Source organism: Oncorhynchus mykiss, chromosome 11, assembly GCF_057628025.1.
Source record: "Oncorhynchus mykiss isolate SJ-2025 chromosome 11, ASM5762802v1, whole genome shotgun sequence".
Taxonomy (NCBI): Eukaryota; Metazoa; Chordata; class Actinopteri; order Salmoniformes; family Salmonidae; genus Oncorhynchus; species Oncorhynchus mykiss.
Genome location: NC_143032.1, coordinates 78,504,434 through 78,518,187, shown reverse-complemented (window position 1 = coordinate 78,518,187; position 13,754 = coordinate 78,504,434). Strand labels below are relative to the sequence as shown.

The 13,754-nt window shown below is 46.7% G+C and overlaps 1 protein-coding gene across 1 annotated transcript in view; it reads right to left on the bottom strand.

Annotated features, from left to right (window-relative positions):
• Positions 1-6,266: 6,266 nt before the first annotated feature.
• Positions 6,267-13,754, bottom strand: part of LOC118937404 (endosomal transmembrane epsin interactor 1) — a 44,955-nt gene continuing 37,467 nt past the window's right edge. The window contains exon 10 of the mRNA XM_036936390.2: positions 6,267-7,204. Within this exon, the coding sequence (XP_036792285.1) occupies positions 6,851-7,204 (354 nt within the window). The 3' untranslated portion in view covers positions 6,267-6,850. The remainder of the gene's footprint in view (positions 7,205-13,754) is intronic.

The window sequence follows — 13,754 nt, the reverse complement described above, 5'->3', positions numbered from 1 at the left end:
GGGTGAAACAAAGAAATAAGACAAAAAAACTGAAAACCTGAGCGTGCATAACTATTCACCTCTCCAAAGTCAATACTTTGTAGAGCCACCTTTTGCAGCAATTACAGCTGCAAGTCTCTTGGGGTATGCCTCTATAAGCTTGGCACATCTAGCCACTGGGATTTTTGCCCATTCTTCAAAGCAAAACTGCTCCAGCTCCTTGAAAGTTGGATGGGTTCCGCTGGTGTACAGCAATCTTTAAGTCATACCACAGATTCTCAATTGAATTGAGGTCTGGGCTTTGACTTAGGCCATTCCAAGACATTTAAATGTTACTCTTAAACCACTCAAGTGTTGCTTTAGTAGTATGCTTAGGGTCATTGTCCTGCTGGAAGGTGATCCTCCGTCCCAGTCTCAAATGTCTGGAAGACTGAAACAGGTTTCCCTCAAGAATTTCCCTATATTTAGCACCATCCATCATTCCTTAAATGTTTTACCAGTTTCCCAGTTCCTGTCGATGAAAAACATCTCCTCAGCATGATGCTGCCACCACCATGCTTCATTGTGGTGTTCTCGGGGTGCTGAGAGGTGTTGGGTTTGCGCCAGACATAGCGTTTTCCTTGATGGCCAAAAAGCTCAATTTTAGTCTCTTCTGACCGGAGTACCTTCTTCCATATGTTTGGGGAGTCTCCCACATGCCTTTTGGTGAACACCAAACGTGTTTGCTTATTTTTTGTCTTTGAGCAAGGACTTTTTTTCTGGTAGCTCTTCCATTAAGCCCAGCTATGTGGAGTGTACGGCTTAAAGTGGTCCTATGGACAGATACTCCAATCTCCGCTGTGGAGCTTTGCAGCTCCTTCAGGGTTATCTGTCTGTTTCTGTCTCTCTGTATCTGTCTCTGTCTCTGTCTTTTTCTGTTTCTATGTATCTGTCTCTATCTCTGTATCTGTCTCTATCTCTGTATCTGTCTCTATCTCTGTATCTATCTCTATCTCTGTCTGTTTCTATCTCTATCTGTCTCTGTATCTGTCTCTATCTCTGTCTGTCTCTATCTGTCTGTTTCTATCTCTGCCTGTTTATTTCTGTTTGTTTCTGTCTCTGTCTCTGTCTCTATCTCTGTCTCTGTCTGTCTGTTTCATGCCTAACGCTCATTTTGGCCTCTGTCTATCTCTGTCTGTCTCTATCTCTGTCTGTTTCTATTTCTGTCTCTATGTATCTGTCTCTATCTCTGTATCTGTCTCTATCTCTGTCTGTTTCTATCTCGGTCTCTATCTGTCTGTTTCTATCTCTGTCTGCTTCTGTCTCTATCTCAGGCTGTTTATCTCTCTCTGTTTATGTTTATATCTCTGTATCTGTCTCTCTGTATCTGTCTCTATCTCTGTCTGTTTCTATCTCTGTCTCTATCTCTGCCTCTATCTCTCTCTAATCTCTCTCTATCTCAGTCTCTATCTCTGTCTGTCTCTATCTCTCTCTGTCTCTATCTCTGTCTGTTTCTATCTCTGTCTGTTTCTGTCTCTATCTCTGTCTGTTTCTGTCTCTATCTCTGTCTGTTTCTGTCTCTATCTCTGTCTGTTTCTGTCTCTATCTCTGTCTGTTTCTATCTCTATCTGTTTCTATCTCTATCTCTGCCTGTTTATATCTGTTTGTTTCTGTCTCTGTCTCTATCTCTGTCTCTGTCTGTCTGTTTCATGCCTAACGCTCATTTTGGCCTCTGTCTCTATCTCTGTCTGTTTCTATCTCTGTCTGTCCCTATCTCTCTCTGTTTCTGTCTCTATCGCTGTCTGTTTCTGTCTCGATCTCTGTCTGTTTCTGTCTCTATCTCTGTCTGTTTCTATCTCTATATGTTTCTATCTCTATCTCTGCCTGTTTATATCTGTTTGTTTCTGTCTCTGTCTATATCTCTGTCTCTGTCTGTCTGTTTCATGCCTAACGCTCATTTTGGCCTCTGTCTCTTTCTCTGTCTGTCTCTGTCTCTATCTCTGTCTGTCTCTATCTCTGTCTGTTTCTGTCTCTATCTCTGTCTGTTTCTGTCTCTATCTCTGTCTGTCTCTATCTCTGTCTGTTTCTGTCTCTATCTCTGTCTGTTTCTGTCTCTATCTCTGTTTGTCTCTATCTGTTTCTATCTCTATCGCTGCCTGTTTATATCTGTTTGTTTCTGTCTCTGTCTGTTCCTGTCTGTCTCATGCCTAAAGCTCATTTGGCCTTATTAATATTACTGTTAATATTACTCTTTATGATATTGAACTAACATGATACTGAAGAAGAGTTCCTGTACGGTCGACCATATGATGTTCTAGCATGGCCTATCTGGAGTTACCTACCGACCATATGATGTTCTAGCATGGCCTATCTGGAGTTACCTACGATGTTCTAGCATGGCCTATCTGGAGTTACCAACCTACCATATGATGTTCTAGCATGGCCTATCTGGAGTTACCAACCTACCATATGATGTTCTAGCATGGCCTATCTGGAGTTACCTACCGACCATATGATGTTCTAGCATGGTCTATCTTGAGTCACCAGTCAGTCTGTAGTCACCAGTCGTTCGGTCAACCACATGATGTTCTAGCATGGCTTATCTGAAGTCACCGGTCTGTCTATCTGAAGTCACCGGTCTGTCTATCTGAAGTCACCGGTCTATATCTGGAGTCACCGGTCTGTCTATCTGGAGTCACCGGTCTGTATCTGGAGTCACCGGTCTGTATCTGGAGTCACTGGTCTGTATCTGAAGTCACCGGTCTGTCTATCTGAAGTCACCGGTCTGTCTATCTGAAATCACTGGTCTGTATCTGGAGTCACCGGTCTGTCTATCTGGAGTCACCGGTCTGTATCTGAAGTCACCGGTCTGTCTATCTGAAGTCACCGGTCTGTATCTGAAGTCACCGGTCTGTCTATCTGGAGTCACCGGTCTGTATCTGGAGTCACCGGTCTGTCTATCTGAAGTCACCGGTCTGTATCTGGAGTCACCGGCTTGTCTATCTGGAGTCACCGGTCTGTCTATCTGAAGTCACCGGTCTGTCTATCTGAAGTCACCGGTCTGTCGATCTGAAGTCACCGGTCTGTCTATCTGAAGTCACCGGTCTGTATCTGGATTCACCGGTCTGTCTATCTGGAGTCACCGGTCTGTATCTGGAGTCACCGGTCTGTCTATCTGAAGTCACCGGTCTGTCTATCTGAAGTCACCGGTCTGTATCTGGAGTCACCGGTCTGTCTATCTGGAGTCACCGGTCCGTCTATCTGGAGTCACCGGTCTGTCTATCTGGAGTCACCGGTCTGTATCTGAAGTCACCGGTCTGTCTATCTGAAGTAACTGGTCTGTATCTGGAGTCACTGGTCTGTATCTGAAGTCACCGGTCTGTCTATCTGAAGTCACTGGTCTGTATCTGAAGTCACCGGTCTGTCTATCTGAAGTCACTGGTCTGAATCTGAAGTCACCGGTCTGTATCTGGAGTCACCAGTCTGTATCTGGAGTCACCGGTCTGTATCTGGAGTCACTGGTCTGTATCTGGAGTCACCAGTCTGTATCTGAAGTCACCGGTCTGTATCTGAAGTCACCGGTTGTTCGGTCGACCATATGATGTTCTAGCATGATCCACCGGTCGGTCTTGTGCTGTATCATTCCTGCTTCTAGTGTGTATGATGACGACTTAATTATTCCACATTAAACCTAAACCAGCTGGAATACATAATATACAGTGTCTAGAAAAAAGTATATGAACCCTTTGGAAATTCCAGGATTTCTGCATAAATTAGTCATCAAATTTGATCTGATCTTCATCTAGGTGACAATAGGCGAACACAGTCTGCTTAAACTAATAACACACAAACAATTATACGTTTTCATGTCTTTATCGAACACACCAAGTAAACATTCACAGTGCATGGTGGGAAAAGTGTGTGAACCCTTGGATTTAATAACTGGTTGACCCTCCTTTGGCAGCAGCAACCTCAACCAAAAATTTTCTGTAGTTGCGAATCAGACCTGCACAACGGTCAGGAGGAATTTTGGATCATTCCTCTTTACAAAACTGTTTCAGGGCAGCAATATTCTTGGGATGTCTGGTGTGAACCGCTCACTTGAGGTCATTTCACAGCATCTAAATCGGGTTGAGGTCAGGACTCTGTCTGGGCCACTCCAGAAGACATATTTTCTTCTGTTGAAGCCATTCTGTTGTTGATTTACTTCTGTGTTTTCGGTCGTTGTCCTGTTGCATCACCCAACTTCTGTTGAGCTTCAATTGGCGGACAGAGAGCCTAACATTCTCCTGCAAAATGTCTTGATGAACTTGGGAATTCATTTTTCCGTCGATGATAGCAAGCTGTCGAGGCCCTGAGGTGCTCCCTCCACCATACTTTACAGTTGGGATGAGGTTTTGATGTTGGTGTGCTGTGTCTTCTTCTCCACACATAGTGTTGTGTGTTCCTTCCAAACAACTCAACTGTAGTTTCATCTGTCCACAGAATATTTTGCCAGTAGCGCTGTGGAACATCCAGGTGCACTTTTGCAAACTTCAGATGTGCAGCAATGTTTTTTTTGGACAGCAGTGGCTTCTTCCATGGTGTCCTCCCATGAGCACTATTCTTTATTGTTTGACATATTGTAGACTCGTCAACTGAGATGTTAGCATGTTCCAGAGATTTCTGTAAGTCTTCAGCTGACACTCTAGGATTCTTCTTAACCTTTTGCGCTGTGCTCTTGCAGTCATCTTTGCAGGACGGTCACTCCTAGGGAGAGTAGCAACAGTGCTGAACTTTCTCCATTTATTGACAATATGTCTTACCATGGACTGATGAACATCAAGGCTTTTAGAGAGACTTTTGTAACCCTTTCCAGCTTTATGCAAGTCAACAATTCTTAATCAAAGGTCTTCTGAGATCTCTTTTGTTCAAGGCATGGTTCACATCAGGCAATGCTTCATGTGAATAGCAAACTCACATTTTGTGAGTGTTTTTTATAGGGCAAGGCAGCTCTAACCAACATCTCTAATCTCGTCTCATTGATTGGACTCCAGGTTAGCTGACTCCTGACTCCAATTAGCTTTTGGAGAAGTCATTAGCCTAGGGGTTCACATACTTTTTATAACCTATACTGTAAATGTTTAAATAATTAATTCACTATAGACAAAAATTACAATAATTTGTGTTATTAGTTTAAGCAAACTAAGTCTATTTATTGTTGTGACTTAGATGAAGATCTGATCAAATTTGATGACCAATTTATGCAGAATTTCAGGTAATTCCAAAGGGTTCACATACTTTTTCTTGCCACTGTATACACACACACACACATATAAATATACAGGTATATACACTTCTAATGGTTATTTTGTGTGTTGAGTTTGGATTGACCATATAAGCAAGCTTCAATGAATAACAAATAAGGTGAAATGAGAACTGAGTAAACTAGTGGTTACAATGTCTCTTAATTAAAGAAGTGGTTTCATGTGAACTAGGTAAGAGAGGAAGCGAATGATTGTGGGGAAAAAAAACATAATTACATATTTGTCTAGAGCACAAAGGTAATGAAGACAGGGGGCAAATTGCTGAAGTATAGACCTTCCTTGTCCGTGTTGGTGATAGTAGGCTATTGTGACGCAGCAAAGTTGTCCTTTGTAAAGAGATTGGGCAGCAAACGTACACTTGAGTCGATGGTGACTGTGAGGTAGGCTAACTAGTGTTTATAATGCACTGTTTTGAATGTAATTCATCTTAAAATGTTTTGTCGACATGTCTAAAGATGATGAAAACGTGAAGAATACGACTTTCTGTAAAGCTATGGCAATTTGCATTCATTTGCTAGCTTTTCTGTGATGTTACTGAACTACAGAACTGTAATGTTTCTACCGGTATTTACAACAATAAACTACTTGCAGAAGGACTGTTGTTGTTTTTGTTGTTGCTTCTAAGGCCAGGATTCGATCCACAGCCGACAGTGCACCTATTAAAGGTAATTTAAATTGACATCCGCAACGTTTATTATGAATGTAATCTACGTGAAAGACGTATTGTCTGTCCGGTGAGCTGCTCTTTAGCGTGCCTTGGATTGAATCCCGGCGCATAAACGGTGCACTTTAAGGTCTAGATGTAATCCGGAAGCGTATAAGAGGCACATTTATAGTGCGTTTGAAGTGTAAATGTCGTTTCCGATTGAGCCCGACATTTGCAGCGTTTATTGTGAACGGCAGTTGGAGCATTGCCTTTAAAAAGGTGCATAGCCAAAATGATGGGCGATGGGGATTGAATCCCAATCCCAAATGAATTAAAGCTGAATTAAGACTCAACACTCATAGTGCATGGCCAGTTTAATTAAATACTGCACATTTTATATGGAACATTCCATGTTGCTTTACTTAAGGCACTGGGCAGATAGTGAAGTATAGCGAGAGAGAGAGCCTTCCATAGACTCTCACATGCAGGTAGGGTTCAGTGCTGTCATATGTACAGCCAATCATTTTATAGTAGCTTGTAACACAGAATTGTTAATGGAAATATTTGGAGACAATTTTGAAACCTTTGATTCCCAGGTCACCTCTTTCACAATGCAAACAACAGTGTACAGACAACACTACACACTGTACATACACTTCAACAGTATTAGTGCAGCAGACACACACACACACACACCTTAGGCACACAACACACGCACGCAGCCGCACACACACAGCCCTTCTAAAGGCTAGTACTTGCAGTCTGTGGGACTCAGTTTCAAAGTTCTTTAGAATGGCTTTTCCCCACAAGGTTTAGCAGTGGCATTCCCAAACCTCGCCACCAGGGGGCGCCTTTTCCTTGGAGTCAATAAGGTGTTTCCCCCAGTGGACCTTGCCATCAGTTTGTGCTCGGGGAGTGTTGGGATAGGAAGAGGGTTCCATCAGATCACCGTTTCCCTAAACACCCCTATGAGACTGTGGGGGCGTTCGTGATGATCCAGGCGTGAGCCCGCCCGTGACGTCGACCTAGAACCTACTCTAGAACCCGCTCTAGACCAGGACTTGAAGCCAGATCCACCACCTTGCCTGGCCTCTAGTGGCTGCTGCTCTGCCCAGGTGAAAGTGCTGAGGTCTCCACAACTCCGCAGGTGCAGCAGGCCGGGCCTCTTCCGGAGGGGCTGGGGGAGGGTCCGGGAGGAACAGTCCAGCATGGGGACATGGGGTCTGGAGCATCCCCTGGGGAGGGACAGGGGCTGGGGCAGGGCTCCAACTGGTGTCTCTGATACTGTGATCACCTGGAGAGAGAGGAGGAGAGGAGAAGAGGTGCAGTTTAAAGGGATAGTTCACCCAAATGTATCTCTTGTCCTGTCTTCCTGACCTACTAATCCTTCTCAACACCCTCTCCTCCCCTCTCTCTCTCCTCACCCCCCCTACTTTCCTATCCATCCGGTTTCCACTTCTCTACACAGGGTTCTATGTACTGTAGCTGGCACAGTGTTCTATGTAGCTGGCACATTGTTCTATGTAGCTGGCACATTGTTCTATGTAGCTGGCACATTGTTCTATGTAGCTGGCACAGTGTTCTATGTAGCTGGCACATTGTTCTATGTAGCTGGCACATTGTTCTATGTAGCTGGCACATTGTTCTATGTAGCTGGCACATTGTTCTATGTAGCTGGCACAGTGTTCTATGTAACTGGCACATTGTTCTATGTACTGTAGCTGGCACAGTGTTCTATGTAGCTGGCACATTGTTCTATGTAGCTGGCACATTGTTCTATGTAGCTGGCACAGTGTTCTATGTAACTGGCACATGGTTCTATGTAGCTGGCACAGTGTTCTATGTACTGTAGCTGGCACAGTGTTCTATGTAGCTGGCACATTGTTCTATGTAGCTGGCACAGTGTTCTATGTAACTGGCACATGGTTCTATGTAGCTGGCACAGTGTTCTATGTACTGTAGCTGGCACAGTGTTCTATGTAGCTGGCACAGGGTTATATGTACTGTAGCTGGTACAGTGTTCTATGTAGCTAGCACATTGTTCTATGTTGCGGCCCCAGTGTTCGATGTAGCTGGCACCGTGTTCTCTGTAGCTGAAACAGTGTTCTATGTTGCTGGCACAGTGTTCTATGTAGCTGGCACAGTATTCTATGTAGCTGAAACAGTGTTCTATGTCACTGGCACAGTATTGTATGTAATTGGCACAGTGTTCTATGTAGCTAGCACAGTGTTCTATGTAGCTGGCACAGTGTTCTATGTAGCTGGCACAGTGTTCTATGTAGCTGGCTCAGTGTTCTGGCACAGTGTTCTGTGTAACTGGCACAGTGTTCTATGTAGCTGGCACAGTGTTCTATGTAACTGGCACAGTGTTATGTGTAGCTGGCACAGTGTTCTGTGTAACTGACACAGTGTTCTATGTAGCTAGCACAGTGTTATATGTATCTAGCACAGTGTTATATGTAGCTAGCACAGTGTTCCATGTAGCTAGCACAGTGTTCTATGTAGCCTAGAGACCTTCACGCGTCCAAAAAGTAGGACTCGTTCCCGAAATGGACCTGGCGCTTTCCCATCCGGACCCAATATGCATAAATCTTTTTTTTTTAATATGTATATATAAAGACCCATTCCGAACGGACCCGAGGACAACTAGACCCGTCCCGTATTGACCTGGTCGGATCCAGACCTGGTCTGATCCGAGTGATGGAAGCACCAGAAAAGCTACTTTATTAACCAGAGCTGATAAGGCTGAGGGAGAGGAGGCAGCGCGAGGTGATGCTGTAGCAGGGGTTGAGGGAGAGGAGGCAGAGGTGACGCTCTAGCAGGGGCTGAGGGAGAGGAGGCAGAGGTGACGCTCTAGCAGGGGCTGAGGGAGAGGAGGCAGAGGTGACGCTCTAGTAGGGGCTGAGGGAGAGGAGGCAGAGCGAGGTGACGCTGTAGCAGGGGCTGAGGGAGAGGAGGCAGAGCGAGGTGACGGTTTGCAGGGGCTGAGGGAGAGGAGGCAGAGCGAAGTGACGCTGTAGCAGGGGCTGTGGGAGAGGAGGCAGAGCGAGGTGACACTCTAGCAGGGGCTGAGGGAGAGGTGGCAGAGCGAGGTGACGCTGTAGCAGGGGCTGAGGGAGAGGAGGCAGAGGTGACGCTCTAGCAGGGGCTGAGGGAGAGGGGGCAGAGGTGACGCTCTAGTAGGGGCTGAGGGAGAGGAGACAGAGCGAGGTGATGCTGTAGCAGGGGCTGAGGGAGAGGAGGCAGAGCGAGGTGACGGTTTGCTGGGGCTGCGGGAGAGGAGTGAGAGCGAGGTGACGCTGTAGCAGGGGCTGAGGGAGAGGAGGCAGAGCGAGGTGACGCTGTAGCAGGGGCTGAGGGAGAGGAGACAGAGTGAGGTGACGCTGTAGCAGGGGCTGATGGAGAGGAGGCAGAGCGAGGTGACGCTGTAGCAGGGGCTGAGGGAGAGGAGGCAGAGCGAGGTGACGCTGTAGCAGGGGCTGAGGGAGAGGAGGCAGAGCGAGGTGACACTGTAGCAGGGGCTGAGGGGGAGGAGACAGAGCGAGGTGACGCTCTAGTAGGGGCTGAGGGAGAGGAGGCAGAGCGAGGTGATGCTCTAGCAGAGGCTGAGGGAGAGGAGGCAGAGTGAGGTGAAGCTGTAGCAGGGCTGAGGGAGAGGAGGAAGAGTGAGGTGATGCTCTAACAGGTGCTGAGGGAGAGGAGGCAGAGATAGGTGATGCTGTAGCAGGGGCTGTGGGAGAGGAGGAAGAGCGAGGTGACGCTCTAGCAGGGGCTGAGGGAGAGGAGACAGAGCGAGGTGACACTGTAGCAGGGGCTGATGGAGAGGAGGCAGAGCGAGGTGACGCTGTAGCAGGGGCTGAGGGAGAGGAGGAAGAGCGAGGTGACGCTCTAGCAGGGGCTGAGGGAGAGGAGTCAGAGCGAGGTGACGCTGTAGCAGGGGCTGAGGGAGAGGAGTCAGAGCGAGGTGACGCTGTAGCAGGGGCTGAGGGAGAGGAGGCAGAGCGAGGTGACGCTCTAGCAGGGGCTGAGGGAGAGGAGGCAGAGCGAGGTGACGCTCTAGCAGGGGCTGAGGGAGAGGAGGCAGAGCGAGGTGACGCTCTAGCAGGGGCTGAGGGAGAGGAGGCAGAGCGAGGTGACGCTCTAGCAGGGGCTGAGGGAGAGGAGGCAGAGTGAGGTGACGCTGTAGCAGGGGCTGAGGGAGAGGAGGCAGAGCGAGGTGACGCTCTAGCAGGGGCTGAGGGAGAGGAGGCAGAGCGAGGTGACGCTCTAGCAGGGGCTGAGGGAGAGGAGGCAGAGCGAGGTGACGCTCTAGCAGGGGCTGAGGGAGAGGAGGCAGAGTGAGGTGACGCTGTAGCAGGGGCTGAGGGAGAGGAGGCAGAGTGAGGTGACGCTGTAGCAGGGGCTGAGGGAGAGGAGGAAGAGTGAGGTGACGCTCTAACAGGGGCTGAGGGAGAGGAGGCAGAGAGAGGTGATGCTCTAGCAGGGGCTGAGGGAGAGGAGGTAGAGATAGATGATGTTCTAGCAGGGGCTGAGGGAGAGGAGGCAGAGATAGCTGACGTTCTAGCAGGGGCTGAGGGAGAGGAGGCAGAGCGAGGTGACGCTGTAGCAGGGGCTAGTTGACACTTCATGCATTTTCTCATCCTACAATAATAACAACTCCATTCAGAATATAAAGTAGCAGTCTACCTGTTGGCTCTTGGTCGTTGTAGCCTGTCCTTCTCCTTTAACTTTTAATTCCATTATTTAAATGTTATCTACCATTGATTAGATATCTCCTAACTTTTGCCCCGCACGGAGGCTCTGTGACTGGAGCTTATTGCCGTGTTGATGACTTATGAATGGTCAACAACAAGCTACACTCTCCATGCTCCACTCTCGTGAAAAGCAAAGCACAGCAGCATAAATTATACAATTTCTCTCCCTCACTCTCTCTCTCTACTGCAGCAGTCTCATTCGGTTCTGTATGGGTCATTCTGGATAAGTCAGTTAAAATGACACATACCGGAGACCTGTGACAATCATATCAAATCCCACCCAGACCCGTGACATTATTTTGAATTCTGGATCCGGTTCCGCTTGGGTCTGGATGTGGTCTCAAGTATTCGGGTACTGGTGGTTCTGTGAAGACATCTAATGTAGCCTGTACCTGTCCTATGTAGCCTGTACCTGTCCTATGTAGCCTGTACCTGTTCTATGTAGCCTGTACCTGTCCTATATAGCCTGTACCTGTTCTATGTAGCCTGTACCTGTTCTATGTAGCCTGTACCTGTTCTATGTAGCCTGTACCTGTCCTATATAGCCTGTACCTGTCCTATGTAGCCTGTACCTGTTCTATGTAGCCTGTACCTGTTCTATGTAGCCTGTACCTGTCCTATGTAGCCTGTACCTGTCCTATGTAGCCTGTACCTGTTCTATGTAGCCTGTACCTGTCCTATGTAGCCTGTACCTGTCCTATGTAGCCTGTACCTGTTATATGTAGCCTGTACCTGTCCTATGTAGCCTGTACCTGTCCTATGTAGCCTGTACCTGTTCTATGTAGCCTGTACCTGTCCTATGTAGCCTGTACCTGTCCTATGTAGCCTCTACCTGTTCTATGTAGCCTGTACCTGTTCTATGTAGCCTGTACCTGTCCTATGTAGCCTCTACATTTAACATTTTAATCATTTAGCAGACGCTCTTTTCCAGAGTGATTTACAGTCATCTTAAGATAGCTAGGTGGGACTGTAGGTTGGTTCAGCCCCCGAAGTGACTCTTATCAACACTCAATGCAAAAGGTTTTAGATTTTCTCCTCAGGAATTCAGCATTATCTGTGTTATCTTGCCAACCCTCTCATGTCACATCTCTGGGTAGTAGAGGTTCTGTTGTGATTACATCCTGAAGGTCTGATACCTGATTGGAGGTTAACTTTACAGTCATGCGATTGGTCAACAACTCATATTTTGAATCCAAACAATCAGATGTTAAATTCATTGTAGTATTTATGCTGCAGTAGTTTATGTGTCGGGGGGCTAGGGTCAGTTTGTTATATCTGGAGTACTTCTCCTGTCCTATTCGGTGTCCTGTGTGAATCTAAGTGTGCGTTCTCTAATTCTCTCCTTCTCTCTTTCTTTCTCTCTCTCGGAGGACCTGAGCCCTAGGACCATGCCCCAGGACTACCTGACATGATGACTCCTTGCTGTCCCCAGTCCACCTGGCCGTGCTGCTGCTCCAGTTTCAACTGTTCTGCCTTATTATTATTCGACCATGCTGGTCATTTATGAACATTTGAACATCTTGGCCATGTTCTGTTATAATCTCCACCCGGCACAGCCAGAAGAGGACTGGCCATCCCACATATGCTCTCTCTAATTCTCTCTTTCTTTCTCTCTCTCGGAGGACCTGAGCCCTAGGACCATGCCCCAGGAATACCTGACATGATGACTCCTTGCTGTCCCCAGTCCGTCCACCTGACCGTGCTGCTGCTCCAGTTTAAACTGACCTGAGCCCTAGGACCATGCCCCAGGAATACCTGACATGATGACTCCTTGCTGTCCCCAGTCCACCTGACCGTGCTGCTGCTCCAGTTTCAACTGTTCTGCCTTATTATTATTCGACCATGCTGGTCATTTATGAACATTTGAACATCTTGGCCATGTTCTGTTATAATCTCCACCCGGCACAGCCAGAAGAGGACTGGCCACCCCACATAGCCTGGTTCCTCTCTAGGTTTCTTCCTAGGTTTTGGCCTTTCTAGGGAGTTTTTCCTAGCCACCGTGCTTCTACACCTGCATTGCTTGCTGTTTGGGGTTTTAGGCTGGGTTTCTGTACAGCACTTTGAGATATCAGCTGATGTACGAAGGGCTATATAAATACATTTGATTTTATTTGATTTGATTGTCTCTTTCTCTCTTGTCTCTTTCTCTTATTTGTTCTCTTATTTGTGACCTACGCTGGTGAGATACCTAGACTCTCTCTCTCTCTGCCTCTCCCATGAGCTATGGGCCTTTGGCCATGGTTTCTTTGTCTCTCTCCCTCTCTGATCATGCCTAGACTAATGATTTGTAATGCTTGTAAGTTACATTTTATGCCTTGTATGTGAATCCGTTCATTTTTACAATGCTATTAAATATCTGTCTTTGATATAGACACTCTCAGACCAATTCTTGCTAGTCAACACCGACTCATTGCCTAATGCTGGCTTGCATATTTTAATTATCTTTATGGAGTCAGATAAACATTTTATTAGGCTAATTCCTTAGTCATATTAAAGGAAGCATGTGAGGTATACACACGGGGTATACAAAACATTAGGAACACCTTCCTCATATTGAGTTGCACCCCCCCAGAAGGTGTCAAAAAGCATTCTTTGTTGACACCAATGCTTCCCACTGTTGTGTCAAGTTGGCTGGGTGTCCTTTGGGTGGTGGACAATTTTTGATACACACGGGAAACTATGGAGTGTGAAAACCCAAACAGTTTTGCAGTTCTATGTCGCCTCTACCTGGTCTATGTAGCCTCTACCTGGTCTATGTAGCCTCTACCTGGTCTATGTAGCCACTATCTGGTCTATATAGCTACAGAAATATCAAATTTATATAAGTATTCACACCCTTGAGTCAATACATGTTAGAATCACCTTTGGCAGTGATTACAGCTGTGAGTGTTTCTGGGTAAGTCTCTAAGAGCTTTACACACCTGGCTTGTACATTCTTTGCCCATAATACTTTTCAACCTTCTTCAAGCTCTGTCATATTGGTTGTTGATCATTGCTAGACAACCATTTTCAAGTCTTGCCATAGATTTCCAAGCAGATTTAAGTTAAACCTATAACTCGACCACTCAGCAATATTCACTGTCTTTCTTG